Here is a 22924-nt window from a genome sequence, read left to right as displayed (position 1 = left end):
CTATGGCACGTTGATCTCTTCTCTACCTCATGTATTCACTGAACATCCTCCAGTAATTGACTATACTTATCTTATAAGACTACCCTTTAATCCAGGGGTCTTCAAACTATGGCCCTCCAGTTGTTCAGGAACTACAATTCCCATCATGCCTAGTCATGTCTGTAAATGTCAGTGTTTTACAATGCCTCATGGGACGTGTAGTTCTGTAACAGCTGGAGGGCCGTAGTTTGAGGATCCCTGCTTTAATCTATCATTACATCCATAAGCAAAGCCATTTCAGGTCCATACATTATCTACCCTATCCGGAGTACCAATCCCCTGGCATGGAAAGGTAATGTCAGACACCCACATTTCTCATTCCAGGGCAGGTTAAAAAATAATGCTGGACAGCACTTTATTGTTTTGCACAAGTTATACACCTACTTCTATGTTTCGGTGTTCCTGCAGCAGACCTGAGTACCTGGTTAGATGCAGATTTAACATTTTTGGACTCCTCCTTCATCTTCCATGTTATTGCTGTATAGGGTGGAGGCCTGTAACCCTTCACATGTCTACTTAGCTTCTTAGGGACTGTGAGAGAGATAGCAGACTGTAATCTATACCAGGAAGATGTCAAAATTTCTTTCGGAGAGGAAATAGAACAGTCTTATTAAATTGTGATGATGAAAGAAAGCAGCCAGAACTGCTAATCTAATATAAAGTTTCAGCAGAGAAGGTTGATCATAAGTGAACCAAAGTAGAAATGTTGGACATCTACCTTATATACATATGTCTGTACGTAATACATATTTCATCCTTGCCTGTGTGTTGCACAGTAGATCCTCCAAATGTGTGGCTGTAATTATAATTTGATTTTTATTTTGCACAATAAATGTATGTATTTGATGGGTTGTTAAGGACAACACTTCAGTTTTCCTAACTAGGGAGCAAAGAATGCATATACCATAAAGTGAAAACAGCAATTATTTTCCTATACTCTGCCTCAGACAGTACTATTGTTAATAAAAAATAGGAGCACAAAAAAGCATTTCTTTGCGGTCGATCACCATGTACATCTGATAGACATTCAGTAACTCGTAGCTGCACTAACCGCCTTACTTGGACAAAGATTATAGGCATTGGTAAATTGTCTTATTAACCAGCGGAGACAACATATTTTGGGAAAAGCAAACCATATTGAAAGGTTTTCGGAAGGAGGGATAAGCCTGCACCTCCTATTGTCAATGTGCTTTTCATTTGTGGGGAGAGAGAAGTAAAATGTTTGTAGATTTAAAGCGGAGTGGAATGTAAATGACTAACAACCACTGTCATGCATGAGGAAAACAATGTTAGATGGTGTTTTTCACATTTTCATACATGGTGGCAAAGAAAACTGTTGTTTCTTTACAATTGCAACAAGACTGAGTACTCAATCCTTACTAAATAAGGAACAACTCATTTTTTAAATTTTCAACATTTAAAAAGAGCTTCCAGGGACACTCTGTTGTTGAGTTTTTGCCTATGAACAGGGTTCTCAAAGGACCACAGAAAACAAAATATCAATATAGAATTTTTTTAATACTTTTGGAAAAGAAAATGAAAAATAGTGGTGTTGGTTTACTAAAGTAGTAGAGAATGTTTACTTTTCAAAGTGAATTTTCACTTAGCTTAGTAATTGAGTAAAATCAAGTGAAAATTTCCTTTCCTTGCAAATGATTGAGTATCCTTTGAAAAGTGACTTTTCACATTTGAAAAAAATGGGATTTTTGACTTACCGTAAAAAACATTTCTCTGTTGTTCATTGATGGACACAGCTTCAGATCCCCATAACCATTGGGTTATACTGCCCACTACAGGAGTAGGACACTAGGCAGAAAAAATGTCTGGCTACGCCCATGGGCAGTCCCAGGAGGTATACTCCCTCTCTCTGGTATAGGCACTCAGTTTAGTTACAATCAGTGTCAGAAGAATTACAACTCCACAAAGGGGTGGGACCTGTGTCCGTCGATGAACATCAGAGAAATGGATTTTACAGAAAGTCGAAAATCCCATTTTCTCTTTCGTTCATTGACGGACACAGCTTCAGATCTCCATAACCGTAGGGATGTCCTAAAGCAGTGTTAAACATGAGGGGTGGGAACAGCAAAAAAATTCCCAAGGTTAAACAGTAGCCAACCAAGCGAAAGGGGCTCAGCCATAACAACTGGAGCCCACCTGAAAAAAACAATACACCCTCGAAGAGGATCAGGTCCTCTCAAAAGCAGCCTGCAAAATTTTTCAGCCAAAAGAAGCATCCACAGATGCCAACACATCACTTTGTAAAACTTTGTGAAAGTGTGCACCGAAGACCAAGTGGCCGCCTTGCAAACCTGCGTCACTGATGCCAGATGACGGAAGGCCCAGGAGGCACAAAGCGCCCTAGTAGAGTGTGCCTTGACAGGGAAAGGAGGAACCTGACCCTTGATGAAATAGCCCTGAATCACTGTCTGTCTGATTCATCTGGAAATGGTTGCAGAGGAAGCGGACAACCCTTTTTGAGGCCCATCTGTGAGCACAAATAGAGAGTCTGACATCCTGACAGACTCTGTAGCTGACAGGTACACCCTATTTGCCCAGACCACATCCAAGGCATGCAAGGCAATTTCTTTCGGATGTTTAGACAAGAAACAGAGGGCGCACTGGCCTTGTGCATTATCCTTAAACAATGTAATTTAATAAGGTAAAAAGGGGGTACTCACAAATAAATGTTTGGTATAGGCATAACATGAAAGGACTATGAAGTCCACATTATCTCATCAGGATGAATAAAAACGTCCATAGGTAGGCTGACACATTTCGAGGTCCTGCCTCTTCTTCAAAATTTGCCAGAGACAGATCCCAGCAAGGAAATAGGTCCTTCCTCCTGACTAGGCAGAAAAAACCTATAGCACTATAGAGTACCTATAGCAGAGAGAGGGATTATACCCCCTGGGACTGCCCATAGGCATAGCCATACTTTTTTTCTGCCTGGTGTCCTACTCCTGTAGGGGGCAGTATAACCCAATGGTTAAAATAATCAGTGTCTATCAATGAACGAAAGAGAAATGTAGATTTTTCCTGTGAACATCAAGGCTGGCTGCTTATATGCTTTAGGGTTAAGAAAATGTTGTACAATGTTTTTTCTGGGGTTGGAAGGTATTGGAAGACAAAGTCAACCTGCAAGATACAAACATTGCTTCAGGGCTTTCATGGCCAGAAAATGGCAAGTATTGTGGGGTGAGGGTGGGCTACTTCTGCTTAGCAGAATGAGGACAAAAGGTAAAAGGAGTTTCCTTACACTAAATAAAGTCTGACACTAAATATAAGCCTCTTGTAAACACCTGTACTGTAGTACTCAGATTGGAAGCGGGAATCTGATTCTACTGTATCATACTGTTGATGGAAAAAGCAGTGCATGCAGAGGGGTAAACTGCGGCTATTCCTTCACTGTTCAATCCTAGATTGCAAGGTGACCTGGCTTTATTGCTTGATAGAAGGAGAAAAGTCAGATCAGCAGGCTCGCTGTACAGTATGGTGAGGCTGTTCATCCCTCAGGACTGCGTAAAGAGAAATATAAATCCTTTGGCAGGTAAAATGGCACTCTCAAAAGTATTTCATTGATGTGTTTAGCTGTTAGGAGCTTAACTAAAATGGACAAATAGGGAGGCTCCAGTAGTGGTGCTTATCACAATTTTCACTTGCTATATGTTTTTATTGAAATTTTATAGGATGAAAAGTGTAACTCGTACAAATGTACAAATAAAAACACAACATGAAAAAATTTCAGAGTGCGTCCGTAAGTCACAGAAAACAAGTCAGGCAATTATAATAAGGATCAATGAGTATAGCATGTTGCATGCTAGGTTTGCAGTATTGATACACATTTTATGAACTACAAGAGAACATTTTACAAAAGAGAAGGTGTGTGGGGGGGTGTGTAAAATGTGCATTAACCATAAACTGGGGGACACTCTTGGAGTGGATGTGAGAGTCGGGCCCTGCACAGAGGGCAGTCAAGAAACATAGTAACCAAGGCCTCCCAGATCAGGGGACTAAGTGAAAAAGAATTGGGAACAACATAGAACAGGATTGGAAGAGGAAAACAGAAGGAGGATGGTAATCACAGTATTCAAGTAAAGTTGAGATTTGCATATAACTTTAGTTTCTGGTATCTCTGGAACTACACATCATTTCAAAATAAAAGTAAACTCTGTTTAGATATTTTTTTTTTTACTTATATATCCACTTTGAAGTGTCCAGGCTTGAGACAGGTTCACTCTAATGCTATTGTTCTATAAAAAAAAAAAAAAACACTGGTACCCTCTCATTTAAGAGCGAAAATAATGAATTTAGCAATTTCTAGAAAATGGACAGTATGATAAATCTACATGACCATATTTAATTTTAGTAACAAAAGCACATTTTGTTGTAATGCTGAAAACTGCAAATCTGCCTTTTCCCATGCAGAATTGTATCAATAAATGATTTATGGCAACTGTTTGTTCCTAACCAATAATGCCAAACTCCTACAAATGTACTTGCAAATTTATTAAATCCTCTTGATGTATGATTATTATTATTCACGGGTGGCTGTTTGCCTGGTAAAGGCTGGTCTGACTTCAATTGTGGGCACAACCAAATCTGAACACTTCAGAGCAATCAGAGGAGATGCAGCCACAAACCTCTAAATATCCTTCAAAGCAGTACAAAGGAAAGAGGAGAATATATTTATCCCCTAATATTAAGCACAATTAACCAAAGAAAATGTTGAGGTTCAACTGCTTCTTAGAATAGGCAATTGCTCTGTGAAACAATGACTTTAAGGACAAATAACAGATGAGTTGTGTGTGCATGAAGGAAGCAATGCCAGACAAAAAAAAAAGAACATTTTCAAAGATAATTACCCCAAAAATTTTTTTGCTGATCTGGTTTAATCTCACGGTAGAATAAAAAAATAATTTTTCATACAAAATAATCTTTGTTTCCATGACATCATGATGGCGTGAGAATCAATAATTAAGTTCACGTGGAGCACATAGCAAAGAATCTCAGTGCCTTTCATCCCATCTTGGCTCTTTGACGAGATCACAGAATGCTTGGATTGGGATTTCAATGTCCCTGCTGAAGAACTACAAGCTTCAGAAAGCCTGATCCCAGTATAATTGTTATAAGTTTTCTTTGGCATATACGTATGTCTTTATTGTCGGTAGTGTTGAAGTATATATATATATATATATATATATATATATATATATATATATATATATATCATTTCATATAAATTTTTCCTTTCCTCTAGTTTTTTTTAATTATAGAAGCATAGCTAAAAGTCAGCTGCTCCCTGCTGCAAAAATAGGACAAAGATCCCAAATATTTTATTACACAAATAAATTATTTAATAAAAAAATCGAATTTCCAAGCTAGTGTTTCTAGTTTTTAGGGACTCTTTAACAACTAGAATAGTATCACTGGATTTCAAAAAGGGTCAAAGTCTTTACCAAGTAACTTTAGACCTGCTAGTTGAACTTCCATTTCAGTAAGATACTTGAAAGTTTAATAAAAGACCACATAGATTAGTTTTTGCTAGAAAAAAACAAACATTTTAAGCAACAGCCATCATGGATCCATGAAAGACAGAAGTTTTCAAACAAATCTGATTTCTTTTTTTCGGGAGGTAAGCAAAACCTTAGACAAAGGAGTGGCTGTGGACATAATATACTTGGATTTTGCAAAATTGTTAGACCCGCATATGGCTAATGTGTAAGGTAAAGTCTACAGGCTTGGAAAAATCAGTTTCTTAAATGGATAGAAAGCTGCCTAAAAGACCAAATTCAGAGAATAATTGTTTAAAGGTTTATACTCTGAATGGTCTACGGTTATTAGTGGTGTACCCCAAGGTTAAGTGTTGGGACCCTTACTTTTTAATATAATAATAAAAGATAGAGGGTCTGGGTTTAAAATTACAATTTCAGTCTTTGCAGATGACACAAAGCTATGCAATGGAATACCATCCTTACGGGATGTCTCCAACTTACAAGCCGACCTCAGTGCACTGTTTGAGTGGGCAACTGTGTGGCAAATGGGATTTAATGTTGATAAATGTAAAGTTAATAAAGTTATGCACTTGGGGGGTAAAAATATGCATGCATTGTACATACTGCAGTGGCATGGGCTGACAGTAAAAAACAAGGGTTCTAACTAATTTGCTACCTTATTCAACACTAACAAATGTGGGCTTAACATACATTTGAAAGGCCAGTGTCTTATATTTGCACCAGAACCGATTCCCCATGCAAAAAGCTGCTGCAAGCAGCTCAGATGCAGGTCAGCAGGTCTGCCATACAGGTCCAAATTCAGACATTTCCTGGTAAGGTGTCCTTTTGTCTCAGGTGCACCTGTTGGAGGCTACTTTTGGTTGTACTGACACACCTTGCATAAGCATGATTCACTATTGACACATATGTTAGCCGAAATTCCCAGGGTCTCCTTGCACTATCTCTAAGCTATGCTTGAGTTTTCAATCCCCTTATAATATATGCCAATACTGCTTACAATCCAAATACTTTTATGGTACCTAATCTAGACTTGCATAAATTACATAAACTTGCATAAATTCTGGAAATATGCCAGCTCGCATGTCAACGGCTGAGGCTGCTGGAAGCTGTAAAACATGAGTTCTCTGGCTATTCACAGACCTAAAAAGTACTAATCGTCATTTGCTATTACAGTTTTTAGTGGCCTTATAGTTATCATAACAGAAAGCCTCATCCTATAGCCTTAACTCAACCTACTTTACATCCCACCTCACCCTTTTGGGCTGACCTGGGGCACAAGGGTCCCCAGTATACTGAACATACTCCCTCTCAGAGCCTCTCCTCACATAGGCTTACTTCCATAGCCGCTAATCTGTTGATTCCAGTGTTCACTAGCTTACCCAGCTCCCACCTACCTCAAGATGCCCCCCTAGACTCTCATATTTACCTCTCTAAGACAGTCACCCAACTCTACCCTTCTACCATTCTCCCCTGCCCACTTTCTTTCACCTTCCTATTTCAGGCTCACTATCATAATCACCTGGCAGTCAACTTAAATCGAATATCTTTCAAGAATGATGGCAAGTGTCTATTTAGTTCCTTTAATTTCTAATTAATATAAAATACCTCAGGGAAACGATTGCTTCTCCAACTCAGCAAAAAGAAAATCAACAGTTTTAATTCAGGAAAACACATTACAGTCTCGATAATTTGCTTACTGTATATCAATGAAAAAATGATTCCCAATTTGCTACTCTAGCAATTCTAGAACTGAAAAATCTAAGGTAGTATTCATTCTACTTTCCACCATGTCAACCTATAGTTTCAAGGGGGAAAAAAAAAGATAATGATGGCAGATACCATTTCATAAAAAGGTGATTAGATAACCATCTCACCATACTTGCAGCTTTTTACATTCCAAACTATGGGACAAATCTCTTTTCTTGATACATTTTGGGGGCCCCAAATACGTTTTCAGAAGGAAATATTTGTCAACTCAAAGAGCACTGCCAGCCAACATGTGCAATGACTTCAGCCCACCAAACTCCACCCTATGTGTTTCATAACCAAAAGGACACCACCCCTGATTATGTCCATTAGTGGCAACAAAATGTAGGGTGGAGTTTGGTGGGCTAACATCAATGTGCACACCAGCAGGCGATGCGCTTTGAAATAAACATGCCATTTTATCTGTCTCTATTGTAAGTACTTTTCTTAAGTATATTAAAAGGGCCTAACACACACCAGCTCAAAAAAGGCTACTTTTACAGGCGTTTGAGCTTTTATTTCTATTCCAGGGTGTTATTTCTTCACCTTTCCCATGGCCCTGATACTTTTTTTAGCTAAGTAAACTCCATCTCTAATGAGTATCTGCTTTGGAACTAGAGGTGTATTGTGCATTCCTGATGTGGCAGATACATAGCATTACTTTTAAACTTTTTAAAAGATAATCTAAAGCTTATTGTAAGAGGTGTGTCGTTTTTGGAGATGGTGGCATTACTGAAATATTGAGTGTTTATACTTTGCACAAAGCACCTCAATTTTGGATTCTGTTGAACTTTAGTTTGGACTTTTGTGACATTTATGTTTTTCATTTTTTAATAATTCACATACTGTGGAATTATCTGATTGCTCTGTTTATTCTATTTTACTGTCGTATTTAAAGGGTAAGCACAAAACTATTTGTACTAAATTTATAGGCAAGTTAATGTATGCATACTGATGTTGATTAATGTGGTCTAAGCTTTAATGACTTCGAGGCATAAAAAGGTTAGAGGAAAGACCGTCCTCTTAACAGATGTCACAAGGTGCACCTGAACTCTATATCAACAATTAATGTTATATGCATGGTACCCTGTCTCGTCACTGGAGCTCCTAGTTTTTCTTTTATTTTGAGATATTTCAAAGAGATATTGAGAACGGAAATATTTTACTATTCTTGCATGAATTATTTTTTAGGGAGAAAACTGTAAGATATTATCCTTTAACATCTCATGACAGATATCCATATGTACAACAAGAGAGGGAGGAAAATCACCTTGAATGATTTAAAATGTGCCCCATAATTGTCTCAATAAGGCAAGAGTTCCGGCATGAAGAATCGGCGTCAGCTACATTAAAGAATTGAAAATATCGGGATTATGTGAACATTTGGTTGGCATTATTCCCAGCGCACAAACCACTATAAAAATAAACTTTTTATAAAGGGATTTAGCCTATCGTAACAAGGGAAAATTTCTTCCTTTATAGAGAAGATTGAATTGCCGGATTCTGAAATCAGATGCAATGTTGAAGCGGCTACTTGCTTATCATCTGTCCATCTAGGCTGAGCCTTCTCATCACACGGGACAGTTCTTATGTCTTAAGCTCACAGCCAGCTCAGGACTTTTTACAGTCACATTTCAAAGAGAATCAGACACAAGCCTGACTCTTGGGTGTGAAAAGGAAACAAATTTTCTCATATGTGATTTTAATAGTAAAGATTTCCTTTGATCTTCCGGGTACAGAGAATAAAGGGACATGGGAAAATCTGGGCACCTTACACAGGATATGGAGATAGCAGAGGTAATTGGAAACATAATAATGTCACCTGGGAGTTAAGTGGTCGCAGAAAGTTCGGATTTCCACATTTACACACAAAGGAACGTGAACAGGCTTATATACTACACACGGGGGGGAGTAGCATAAGTAACTCAGGCCTGATGTCTTGGAATTGGAAAACTTAAAAGGAATCTGTGGGGATGGAAATTCGGGAGTTGCCACTGCTGACTTGATTTTAAAGGTGAAAGCTTTCCAGCTTCCTTCCTCATCCTTCCTTCTTAGGGTTGGCGTTTAATTGACCCTTAACAAGTATATGCATATTAGTTGTCCAACACCTATTATAAACATGCTTAGTCCTTGTCACTGTCTCACCAAGTAGTGATACAAAGATAACCTTGATGCATGTACTGTGGGGTCTATTTACAGAGCAGGGAGTGTGACTTTCACCAAACAGCGACTCAATCACTGTCATTTAAAACACATACACCTGCAGAGAATGTTTGGTGAATGTCAGATTTACTGTTTTATAAGTATGCCTCTATATGTCCAGATGTGGACATCAGACCACAATGCCTATGTCAGCTTATTAGTTATCCCATCCCAAAACAAGGTGCATAAAGTCAAGCCATACAATATTTACTGACAAAGGTTAACACACACAGATATTTTGGATAACAGAGCCCCATTCCTAAAAACATTGTCTGACAGGTTTAGAGTGTAAGAAGTTAAGTGGCCTGCACAGAGCCCTGATCCCAAAAATACGGAGCACCTTTGGGAGGAATTGCAGCGTTAATTGCAAACCGGGATTTCTCGCACAGCATCAGTACTTGACCTCACAAATAGCTGAATGGACACAAATTTCACACAGACACAAAAGCTTGTGGAAAGCCTTCTCAGAATAGAAGCTGTTAAAGCCATAAAGAAGAGTGGGGTGGAGGGAAAATACAAATGTTTGGTCATACAGTGTACCTTCAAAAACAAGTATGTGATAAGTCAGCACTGCTATTTCAATCATTGCCTAGTTCCTTTAAAATAATATGTTCACCACTGCTAACATATGAAATCAAAACAATAGATAATTTATCAGATAATAAAGGTGGGCCTACACAGAACTACTTTTTGTCCAGAACTACTTGTCCAATATCACCAAATCTATAATTGGAGTAATTTTTCAGATGATAGCAGAGAACGATGGAAAAAGCTGTCTATCCTTGTTGTGTTGCAGTTATTAATAATTTAGGATGCCTACATTACAGATATTTGCAAGAACTGTGATCATCCCCTGTACAAATTTAAAAAAAATTGGGACGCATAACCACTTCACTATTGCTGTACAATTAAGAACAAAGAACACATGTGAAGCATGCCTCAGTGCCCCTTTATGACTGTGATCTGAGCACTTATTGGACAGCACACACATTATACAGAGCGGATCTGGATGGCTAGGTACCTTGTGATGACTGTGATCACCTCGGAAATGTCTATTTCTAAAAAGGGATCATTTTTGAGGTGTTCATACTGTCCCGGTATTTTTATTTGATAGTAAAAAAGGGGAATGTTTTTTTACCAAATGTTTTGTCTTTTTTTCTTTATAAAGTAAAACAAAGAAAAATTTAAAAACAACCGTTAATAAATACCACCAAAAGAAAGCTCTGTCTCTAAAAAAGTATACACAACTATTTGGGTACACTGATGCATGATAGAGCAACAGTCAAACTATCACAGCACTGAAAAATGGCCTGGTAATGAAGGAGTTATACAGACTGGTATGTATGGGGAATACTACCATACCCAAAAACAGTTAAATGTATGTTCTGAAGGCCTTGCATACATTTTCCATGCATTTAAATAAACAAATATCATGACTTCTTTATCTGCAGTAGCAACTTGTCTGTGTTTGAAGACAAAATCACATTGCAAACAAGGTTTAGGAGTTGTAGGATAACGGTGAGTATGGTAAGGCCCATAGTACTTAGTAAGGCTTCATGCACACTGGTTTATTGTGAACCATGTTTCTCTTGACAGGCCGAAATCAGTGTAAAGCTGGCTACACATTATACAATTTTCTTGTACAACTTTCCTTTAGATTTGCCTAAACCATATAATATGAGGTCAAACCTTAACACTTACACTCAAATTGTATGCAAACCTAAGCTGCATTTGTTTTCAAACCAGTTAAGCAGCATTTGGAGATTAGGAGTTTATTGATTTGATTGCCCAAATTTGTAATTTATTTTGGCCATTAAAACATATTAAATGCTTAAAGTGCTAAACGTGCCCAGCAATGAGGTGCATTTAGACACATTTATGTGTGTTTCAATTTTTTATGCCCAAAAGCTCCTCTTCTGAATGCGATTCTTCTGTGTTCAGGAGAGAAGCTATGGCTGCCTCAAAACTGGGGCTCCTAAACTCTGGTAAAAGCCTATGTGTGCATGGATACACAGGCTTTTATTGAGTTGAGTTTAGGGGATTTGGCAAAAACGTCTAAACATGAATTTAAGAGCAGCAGTATGCATAAGGCCTAAGGCAGCCCTCAAATTTTCTACTCGCCTGCTCGCATTTTGCGAGTGGAAAATGATTAAAGGCGAGAGAGGAGAGGAAGAGACAGAACACTGTCGGTACGTGCAGGGGTGGGCAGTGTCCACATCTGTGATGGGGGGGGGCGCACTTGGAGCTTCTGCCTTCACCTGCCTGACAGGAGTGAATGTCATTCTCCCTCCTGTTATTGCACAATGCATGATTTCTGGACTCCTCCGTTCCAGCCACTTATCTCTCCTGCAGCCGTTAATCACTTCTCTCCTTCCAAGCTCCCCTCCCCCTGTTGGTCTGTTCTCCTTCCAGGCAAGGTCACTTGAGTTGGTAACTTTCGCTTTGTCCGTCTCCTCGCACGTGTCTTTATCTTCCCTGCACAATCGTAAGTCAGCAGCGATTCTTGTGCTCCTCTCTCCTGTTCACATTAACCCTTCATCTACTTCTATCTTTCAGCTGTCCCCTCCATAAATCTGTACTGTATGTCCTGCAGCCTCTGGTCACAGCTCTGAGCATTCCAAGCAGCCATTTATCTAACCCTGTCCTGTTCCAAAATACAGCCTACCACTTTCTCTACAGTCCTTCACTCTGGTCTTCATTAACATATATTATTACAACCCAGACCCCCCCCCCCCATTCACTCTCTTATCACTAATAACTGGTGAACTGTGGTTTGGCCAGTGTGATTGTATGTGTGTTTTACCTGGATTTTAGGTGCATTTCTATTGAATTTCTATTACATAGTGCGTTTTCATGAAAGTGCTTTAAAGTCCTGCATCTTTGATGCGGCTTCAGAAAACGCACTATGTAATAGAATTCAATAGAAGTGCACCTAAAATCCAGGTAAAACGCACATACAAGCACACTGTTGTTATTAATATTTATTTGTGCAACTTCTGCATTCATGCAAAAACATTTAACAGCGTCATTTTATAAAATAATTTTTTGAGGGCGCATTTAGGGGCGGGGCAGGGTAGGGGTTAGGTGGGGCAACTGGTGGCGAGTAACCCTTAAGGCCTGGCTTGTAGCTCAGGACATGAAATTTTGAGCCCTGGCCTAAGGGATTTGCACGTGTGCAGCTTTTAGTTGCGTATAAGCAGATAATTGTTATATTGTTACAAAACATCACTGTATCTATCTGGCCATCAATCTTCACACAACAATGACAACAAAATTAGTTTCCCTAGCTCCTGTTTTTTTTTTGTTTTTTTACATGCAGAGATCTCTAATGTAAAATGTAAAAGTGATGCTCATGAAAAGAAACCCTGGCAAAAAGTATGGAATTACCACTCTTGGAAAATAGTCATTCAATTGTTGAATTGTGTAGAAATCTCAGACATGCCTCAAAACTATTTTCATTTAACATTACAACCTTCTGGCTTTAAACTTAAAACAGAAAATTGTAGTCAGTTGCAATTGTTTTTGCAGATCAAGCAAATGAAAAAAATAGGGAACCATTCAATTCTGGGGAATTTATGGAATCATGAAAAAAAAAAAAAATACTACAGTACACCACTAGTACTTTGTTGCATCACCTCTGGCTTTTATAGTATGTTGGAATTGTGTTGGTTATTATTTGGGGTGGTGTTAGAGAAAGTGGTGTATTATTTGCATTTGCTTGTTTAATTGTTATTTTAATCTGTGTTTATTGTATGTTGTATTTTATTTATATGGATGTTTCATTTGTAGTGTAGTTTTAATTTGTTTCAACAATTTCCCTGTGGGATTAATAAAGTATTCTGTATAACAGCTTGAATTCTCTGAGGCATAGATTTAACTATCGACAAACCGTATTCTACATCAATCCGGCTCCACTTTTCTCTTATTGCAGTTGCCAGATCAGCTTTGCAGGTTGGAGCATTGTGTCATGGACCATTATTTTTATTTTCCACCATAGATTTTCAATTGGATTGAAGTCCGGACTATTTTTTGGCCACGCCATTGACATTATATGTCTTTCTTAAAGGAAAGTTTTCACGCCTTTTGCTCCATGGCAAGATTCATTATCATCCTGAAAAATGATGTCATCTTTACCCACTTTACCACCGGAGGATTTTGCTGTCTTCCATCCAGGCCACTTTTTGCGATTCGGCGCTGTGCGACTAACTGACAATTGCGCGGTCGTGCGACGCCGTACCCAAACGAAATTTACGTCCTTTTTTTCCCACAAACAGAGCTTTCTTTTGGTGGTATTTGATCACCAGTGCGATTTTTACTTTTTGCGCTATAAACAAAAAAAGAGCGTTTATTTTGAAAAAATAACAATATTTTTAACATTTTTTTATATGAAATTCCCCCCCAAAAAAAATGTAAAAATCTATTTTTTTTTACATTTTTGGCCAATTTGTTTTCTGCTACCTATGTTTGGTAAAAAAAAATCGCAATAAGCGTATTTTGATTGGTTTGCGCAAAAGTTATTGCGTTTACTAACAAAGGGAAAGATTTCTGTCATTTTTGGTGTTTTTTTTTAACGCGTTAATGGCGGTGATCTGCTCCTCCCCTGGCCCGACTCCCGCTGTGAATGAAAACAGCGGGAGCGTAGGTCTACGTCGCTGGACGGGAACGAGCCACTTTGCCGCAGTACGCTCAGTGTGAGCGGTGGGCAAGTGGTTACCAAACATCCTTTCAATTGATGGAATAAGAAAACTGTTCAAAATGTGAATATAAACTTGTGCATTCATTAAAAATGTAATGACTGTCATCTCCCCAGTAGTACCTTTACCTGACATGCAACCCCAAATCATTAATGATTGTGGAAATTTGCATGTTTTCTTCAGGCAGTCGTCCGGAACACCACCAAACAAAAGTTCTAGCATCATGCCATGTCCAACGCAGATTTTTGATTCATCACTGAATATCACTTTCATCCAGTCAGCCACAGTCCAGGATTGCTTTTCTTTAGCCCACTGTAACCTTGTTTGTTTCGGTTAAGGTGTTAATGATAGTTTTTATTTGGCTTTTCTGTATGTAAATCCTATTTCCTTTAGGCGATGTCTTACAGTTCCATCACAGACATTGACTCCAGTTTCTGACCATTTGTTCCTCCATTGTTTTATTGTGCATTTTCTGTTTTCAAGGCATATTGCTTTAAGTTTTCTATTTTGATGCTTTGATGTCTTCCTTGGTCAACCAGTACGCTTCCCTTTAACCACCTTCCGATTTGATTTGTACTGGGTCCAAATTTTAGACAGCTGACTGGGAACAACCAACATCTTTTGCAAGATTCAATGATGAATTTTTGAAGAGGTTTTATAATCCTCCCCTTTGTTTCAACTGACATCTCTCGTGTTGGAGGCATTAATTCATGCCAATCAGGTTGGTGCAACAGCTCACCAAGGTGTGCAAGCACTCAAACTGCAGACTAATTACCAGATGTAATCTAATGTAGATGTTTTAAAACTGCAAAGTACATTGTAATTCAGTAATATTTTCCTCAGAATTAGGTGATTACATATTTTATTCCTCTGCCTGATCTGCAAAAACAGTTGCGATTGACTAAAGTTTCTTTCTTTTTTCAATGGTTTCCTAAAGCCATAAGGTTGGAATGTTAAATAAAAAATAATTTTGAGGCGATTCATTTTTCTTTCTACACAATTGAATGAACATTTTCCAAGAGGGGCGATTCCGTACTTTTTGCCAGGGGTTGTAGAAATCTCTGCAGTTTCCAATGCACACTTAACTAGTGCCTTATTAATCAATAATGATCACTTCCAGTAGATGTAATCTATTAATAAATGGCCTCTCAATAAATGCCATTTAGTTTGTTAAAGAACTATCATATATGTGAATCATATGTTGTTTTCACCTTCTTTTTTTTAGTATTTGTTTCTCCTGTTTACACACATGTACTCCAGTGATGGCTGAATAGAGTGGGTTTCCTCATGCTGAAAGTGGAAGACATAATTTGTGCTAATATTGTCACCTGTAGTTCCCATCAGATGCTTGTTTGCTAGGGTGACAAAACATGCGGACAAATTGGTAGACAGTGACAGAATATTGTCACCATATAACAGACCTGTGCAGTGCCTGCACAAAGACCATTGTGGCAGGAACACCAGCTATTTCTTAATGAAAGTTGTAGATTTAAAAATGAAGAAAATTATTTCTAAAATTAAATAACATGAGATAATGATAATATAGGATTTTAGTTGATGGGTTTAGATACATTTTAAAATGTAGGCCACCTGTTTTTTTTTATTAAACTCTGCAGAAATCTACATGCATGAGGTTTATACAGGATTCCCAGGTTTATATGTTTTTCCTCTGTGCTCCCTGGTTACCTCCCTTGCTCCCTCTCTTGCTCTTCGGCTTTGTGAATTTACAATAAAATTGGCCTTCGTGTGGAAGCAGCCCTTGCAAAGGGAATTATTTTTATAATATCAGCTTGACCACACCCTTGCAAAACTATTTCTTCATCTGATGTGAACATTGCATGTCAGAAGATCTCTATATACGCTTTAATGTGAGGTTTGTACATAAACTGAAAATTGCAGGAAACGTTCCATTCCCCCTGTGTGATGTGCCGACACTCAGACCTAACCTAACAACTGTTCTCACATCTAATACAATCAAAATGACAGAAGGGCTGTTTAGCCTTCATGTATGGGTAGTGTTATGTATGGGTAGGGACTTTAGACAGGGCAGGAAAATATGTGAATATACTTTGTCTAAAGCATGCTGTACAGTAGATGAAAATAATTTATTTTAATACTGCTAAATACATAAAGAACATAGATCACCTCATATTGTTTACTTCTTGTACATGGTTACAATCTAGCAATGACAGCCATGTGGAGCTTCCATAGCAAACCATGTTTTTCATTTACTGGGCATAATTTCTTTCAATTTCATCCTTTGATGCAGCTAAACTTCCCGTCTATTCTCTGATTGGGAAACATTTTGATTAATTCCATTGATTTGCAATTCACAGCCTCTTCCACTTACATGCTTAATTTACATCAGAATCCAGTAGCATGACCACTGGTTCAATTATCATCTCTCACATTTCATGTTTGCTGGGAAACACTCATTGCAATCTGCTTTACATTCATTTTGGTTTCTAACATTGGCTTTTCAGTCTTCATGTTCTATTTTACCTTTTTTAGTTAATTTTCCTGCCTCTATCATGGCATCTCATCCAGTATGGGCAACAGAAATATATTTAAAAAAAGTAAGTATGATATACTTTTCTATCTTTTTTCTAATGCTAGCAGCATGAGGATTAAAAATAATCAATGCTGATTGAGAAAGGGAAGTTCCACTTTAACCTTAAGTAAACATGCTAGTTTTTTAGAGCTATATCGTGAGAAGAGAAAATGCTGGCATGTGGGTCAATGTTGGTAATTTCAAAAATATCCTTCCTACAGACCTCTGTTCTAATTCCGAGTTACAATTCACTAATCCCAACTAGCAATGACATTTTCCTACAACAAACCATAAGATGCTACACATGCTTTTGCCTCTTTCCCAGGTCAGAATCTGAAGTGCTCTATAAAATAAATCTCTCTGAACATACACTGTGGTCAAGACTCTCAATCAAGAGCTGATATCAAAAAAGCCCCGCAAATATCAGTTTAATCACAAAATGTGTATTTCACAAAAGGGTGCAATACAGGTAGATGCTTTATCACCTGTCCTATAGTAGACAACGTATGGGAACAAACAGAGAACACACTTTCATCAGTGACAGTGGTCTCTTTTAAGGTGATTTTAAACTTTCAATTTTTTTTTCTAAATAATTTTTTTTTTGTTAAAAACAACAAACATGTTTTACTTACATCCTATGTGTAGTGGTTTTGCACAGAGTAGCACAGATCCTCCTCTCGGGTCCCTCTTTGGTGCTCCTGGCACTCCCTCCTGTTCAGTGCCCCCACAGCAAGCAGCTTGCTATGGGAGCACCCGAGCCGAGCCACAGCTTCCTGTGTCCTTTCAGACACAGAGCCACGGCCTGGCCCGGCCCCGCCCCCTTTCACACCTCATTGGCTGACTGACTTTGACTGACAACATGGGGAGACAATGGCGCAGATGTCTCAACCAATGAGTAGGGCAGTATCTAGCAGCCGAGACACTGCAACATTGCTGGCTGTAGATGGACCTCAGGTAAGTATTAGGGAGGCTGCTGCACACAGAAGGCTTTTTATCTTCATGCATAGAATGCATGAAAATAAAAAAAAACCTTCTGACTTTACAACCACTTTAATAACAAAATGTTACCCTTTCTCTTCTGGAGTCCCTCGCTGGCGCTCCTGGCTCCTCCTGCCTCCTGAGTACCTATCCTAGCAAGCCACTTGTTAGGGGGGTATTAATGGGGGCTCGCTCTCGAGCCCCACCGGTTGCGTTCATAGACACAGTTTTGGGGTTAACATGACATGTCACTTCCGCCATCTTGGAGCGCAGGTGGAATGCATATCAATGTCCCTGCTAAACTATAGAAGCTTTATTTGATTTACAACATTGTGAATTCGTTTTTATCTTTGTGCTATTAATAAATAACAAAATATTGCACTATAAAGGGCCTGTTGTTCTGTTTTCCCTGATCTTTTGGTTTACCCCTTTGGAGTCTATTGATATGAGGGGTTTATCTCTCAATAATTCTACATGCAGTATCCATGCTTGGTTCTGGTGAGTAGAATCTTTGCTCGGTGGTGGTGGATGATAGCACAAATACCACAGTTCATTGCATGGAGGATTTAGAGAAGATCCCTGCAAACCCGTTTATTGCACAGTTGAAGCACTTTGGCGTACTGGACATTTTTATGCACTAAGATAATTAGATTCACTTGCATATTGAGTGGTTTTGCACATTGTTAATAGAGCAAAGGTTTATTTGATTGTATACAGTTTTGCTTTGCTCCATTTAAACAAAATAAACAACTCAAGTTGGGTGCCATTACTGCCCAGGTGATCCCGCCAACTTAGAAAAGAACCTCTGTGGAGTATACATAAATACATACAATGCAGTCACTTGCATGACAAATGCATTTATAATAACATTTTCTATATGTTTAAGAAAGATGTCTGTGTACAAGAACCCTGTATCATGAGTTCCAGTAGTTGAGCTATAGTTATAATCTTGAGTAAGAGCACATGTTTGTGGCATTAGAGGTATATTCATTGTCCAGCCTATGCTTACAGGTATCAAGTTTGTTTCCCGTTCCAGTTAATGAATTCCACCCGGGTGAGATAAAACACATCTCAGAGCAGAAAAGGCCAGAGGGTCGAAATATGGTGTGAGACATACAATCGACTAGTGACAGGAGAGGTAACTGAGTGATTCTTATCTATTGTCTATCAACACACAGGGCTCATTACATCATGCATTACATAAAACGCATAGCACAAGAAACAAGACTTGAAACGCTAGAATTTACAACATGCTCAGTATGTTTTTGAAATTCCACACCATTAAAATAAATCTGCAAAAAAGTACATTTTATTAAACCAGCATTACCACCTTCCGGTGTGTCATAGGAGACCCTGATCCCAGGGCCCTCAACATGCAAATGGCAGGTTCAAGCTTCTCAGTCAAGGATTTGGTATATCCCTCAGCAAATTGTAATTGTAATAAATGTAATTAATTATTCATTTCTTATTACAGGCTTATTCCAAGCTTACATAAACTCAGCACCTCAGGTTTATATAGCAGTTTCAGTACTAACCAATATAAGGCCCCAGACCAGAATTCTGGGTGAATGCACTGATAAGACAAAGTAGAAAATGTGGTGTCTTTATTTCTTCGTCAACAAACACTCAAATTTAAAAAGGGAAATGAGAGTTGTAGAAAAAAAGTCTTTATGATTGGTTGTTGTGAGGCAATACATATGGCTCTTAATAAAATTCAATAAATCAAACCTCTTGCCCTAATAGAAATAAATGCTTCCTTAAACTGAAATGATGTATCAAGACTAGAAATCATAATATGTTGTTTTATGTCACAGTGGTCCCCAAACTAGGGTCCTTTGCTTGCCTTTATCCAGCCCTTGGCGCACTATTGCTCACATTGGTTTCAGGCACTGTTCCTCACACTGACACCAAGGATGGGGCATAATTCCTTCGAATGATGCCAACAATTGGGCACCATTTCTCCTACAAATACCATGGGTGTACAATGTACAATGGGTGTTTACTCCAACTGACTCTGGGGAATTATCTACTCCCACTGGCCTCACATGCTCCTGCAAAGTCTAAAGGAAAGTAAACCTGCCCTTTGTTTAGAAAGATTGGGAACCCCTGCCATTTTGAAAACATGTAATGTTTTATTTACTTAGAAAATTAACTAAGAATACAAATGTTAGTTATGGTAAACTGTTTGAGTTATTGTAACTAATTTTCATACATGAGCTTTACATCACGACTCTGTCTCCTTACAGAAGCCTAAGTGTAAGCATTAGGTTAATAGGACATTGGCAGTTAGCTTGGTTTTCATTCAAAGGGCATATTATGGAACTTTTAGCTTTCTTAATGTGTCTTATTAAGATGAAAGCTAAGCTAAAAATAACAGGTACACAGTATGATAAAAGTAATTTATCAACTGCCCAATTTTGCAGGGAATGTTTATTTTTTAGGGAGCTAATCCTAGTTTACATGTCCTGGGAACCATCAATTGGGATCATATTTTAGGCTCTAGCCTTTTCCACATTTTTCCCTAAACCTTTAGCAGATAACGGATTGGGTTAATAAAAATCGCCAGCTCAAAGCCACTGTTGTCTTGACCAAAGCTATGGAAAACCAGGAACATTCACATAAAATAAAGATTTATGTGTCACACAAGGCAAGGCTTTTGTACACCAAAGCTTTAAAACGGAATGCAGCTATTGCAAACTCCTTTTGCCTTCCAATGTAGATACAAAAAACCATGTCATATTAGTGGTCTACAACTGAACAGATGTACAATAAGGAGCTGCAGTGGGGACTTTGTATACAACTCCAATCAGCTATCAACAAAAAGGAAAGATATGCGTAGTTGCTACAAAATTGTTTGACACGGCCTTAAAATCTTTCCAGGCTATTTTTGTGTAAAGAAATACTTTGTCAAGGTATGGGATAGTAATCTACACAGTTTTTTTCCTCTGCATTGTAAAGATAATGCACCTTACCTTCCTCCACTATAGGTCTTGGTACCACGAATGGAATCTCCTGAATTGGTTCCATGTATTTGTGTCCTGCACTCATTATCTTGATTTGTGGCAAGCAGACAACAAGGGTTCCTGGCATCGAGGTCTGCCCATGGTACCAGCTTCTAACCGTGCCTGGGATGTCACTAGACACAATAGTACTTGGTGATGGTAGACTGTCATTGGGCAAGAAAATGCAGCATGACTGTATCTCAACCTGAAAATAAATGAGTGAAGGGTGAATTGAGAATTTGTTTAGCACCTTAATTTCAAAATCTTTTACTTTTCCAAATAATAAGAGCTTTTAGTTTTCTTTTGTTCTTGGAAAAAAAATGGATTATTTTATACTTTTCCCACATACTTTTCATTAAAAATAAAGTAAACCGGCCTATTTACTTTTAAGTGTCCCTTTGACAAAAAACGTTGTTACTGTTTGCCTGATGATTGTGTTGCTCTCAAAGCTTTACTGTTTGTTTTTTTTTATGCCACTGGTTGAGAACTAGAAAAGTCCGTACTCCTGATCTTCATATTTGTTCCAGGTCACTAAATTCAAATATTGAAAAAAAAAAAAAAAGATTTGCATGACAGTCAGGCAAAAAGTACTTTTTAGAATGATAGGTAGGTCTTGCCCTCAAGCACAAGACCCAGGAGGTGGATATATAAACTGAAAGCTTGGCAGAAAGCTCAAATTCACATATTTATCTAAGGCAGATTGAGGAGATAATCTGTACTAGAGGGTGCTACCAATGTAAAGAACCTTCAGGGAACCAATGGTAGTTGATATTGGTTGTTTTATTCTGCTTGTCAACCTGCTTTTGTAGGGTAAGCATGGATATGAGATTCCCAGGGTTCTGTAATCTGTCCCATAAGGCCGGCAAATGCAATAGCATCGAGGCCATAATTGGGGGAAGTTGATGATCTTTAGGAGGTTTCAAAATAAAAAGTCTATAGTAAAGTGCTGAATAGCTTGCCTTTTCATACTGACCCAGTCGGGCTTTTCCATCTTTGAATATACAACTAATTGGGGATTCCAAGTCTGCCCTGAGACCTGGGAGCAAAAATCACCCTCTTCATGAGTCTATGCCCCTTCTTACCACATATATAATGGATTATTTTTAACTGGAATTGCATCAAGTCTGAACAGCAAATCGCTATAGGGCAGGAGAGAAAGATATAAAAGCTTAGGCAAAATATTAATTTTTACCGTATTGAGCAAACCCAACCAAGGCAAATCAAAGACGGACCATTTAATAAATTCCTTCTCTAAATATATATATATATATATATATATATATATATATATATATATATAGTAGGAATGTGAGGATAATAGAGCTGCAATAGAAAGAGGTTGACACTTAACTACGGGAGGAAAGACTCATGACAAAGAAAAGTTAAGTGCACGAGCAGTCTAGCTAGATCACCTGGAGGAATATTAATATTTCAGGCCATGGACTTTCTCGTTTACCTGAAGGCCTGAAACTAGAGCTGCACGATTAATATTTAACAAATTGTGATCTTGATACACCCCCCCCCCCTCACGATCTTAATTTGGCATTTCCTCAATTCATACAGAGCAGAGCTGTTCTCTGCTCACTCACAGCTGTCAAAAAAAAAAAGAGCCTCCCGTTGGGAGATATCTATATACATGTTTTACAATGTATCATTTTGTTCTTTTAGATCAAAGGAATGAACTTTGGTTTGTAAGTAAAGGCAGTTTAGCCACCTAAAAGAGTTGTAAAGTCAGGAAGGTTTTTTATCTTAATGCATTCTATGCATTAAGATAAAAATCCTTCTGTGTGTAGAAGCCCCCCCAGCACCCCTAATGCTTTCCTGTGCCCCCTCTATGTCCAGCGATGTCCATGACTCCCTCGGCCATTCTGGGACTCTCCTAACGGATTGGTTGAGATACCCCAGCAGCGTCATTGGCTTCCGCGGCTGTCAAAAAAAAACAACTCAGTGAGCCAATCAGAAGAGAGAGGGGGCAGCTCCATGTCTGAATGATCACACAGAGCTGCAGCTCGGCTCGGGTGCCACCATAGCAAGCTGCTTGCTGTGGAGGCAATCAATAGGAGGGAGGGGCTATGAGCAGGAATGAGGGACCGGAGAAGAGGAGGATCTGTGCTGCTCTGTGCAAAACCAACTGCACAGAGGAGGTAAGTATATCAGGTTTTTTATTTATTTAATTTTTATAAAAAACAAGACTTTTTA

General features: G+C 38.4%; 1 protein-coding gene and 1 long non-coding RNA gene across 4 annotated transcripts in view; one reads left to right on the top strand and one right to left on the bottom strand.

Annotated features, from left to right (window-relative positions):
• LOC309555764 overlaps nucleotides 1-22924 on the top strand; it is a 1250709-nt gene that overhangs the window by 331267 nt on the left and 896518 nt on the right. The gene's annotated exons all lie outside the window — the stretch shown is intronic.
• VPS13B (vacuolar protein sorting 13 homolog B) overlaps nucleotides 1-22924 on the bottom strand; it is a 1502642-nt gene that overhangs the window by 756733 nt on the left and 722985 nt on the right. For all 3 annotated transcript variants that reach the window (XM_082257852.1, XM_082257851.1, XM_082257853.1), the window contains exon 23: nucleotides 20696-20930. In XM_082257852.1, coding sequence (XP_082113978.1) covers nucleotides 20696-20930 — 235 coding nt within the window. The remainder of the gene's footprint in view (nucleotides 1-20695; nucleotides 20931-22924) is intronic.

This window comes from Pelophylax lessonae (assembly GCF_965119305.1).
Source record: "Pelophylax lessonae genome assembly, chromosome: 5".
Classification (NCBI taxonomy): domain Eukaryota; kingdom Metazoa; phylum Chordata; class Amphibia; order Anura; family Ranidae; genus Pelophylax; species Pelophylax lessonae.
The sequence above is the reverse complement of the archived record's forward strand: the minus strand, read 5'-3'. Positions and strand labels throughout refer to the sequence as shown.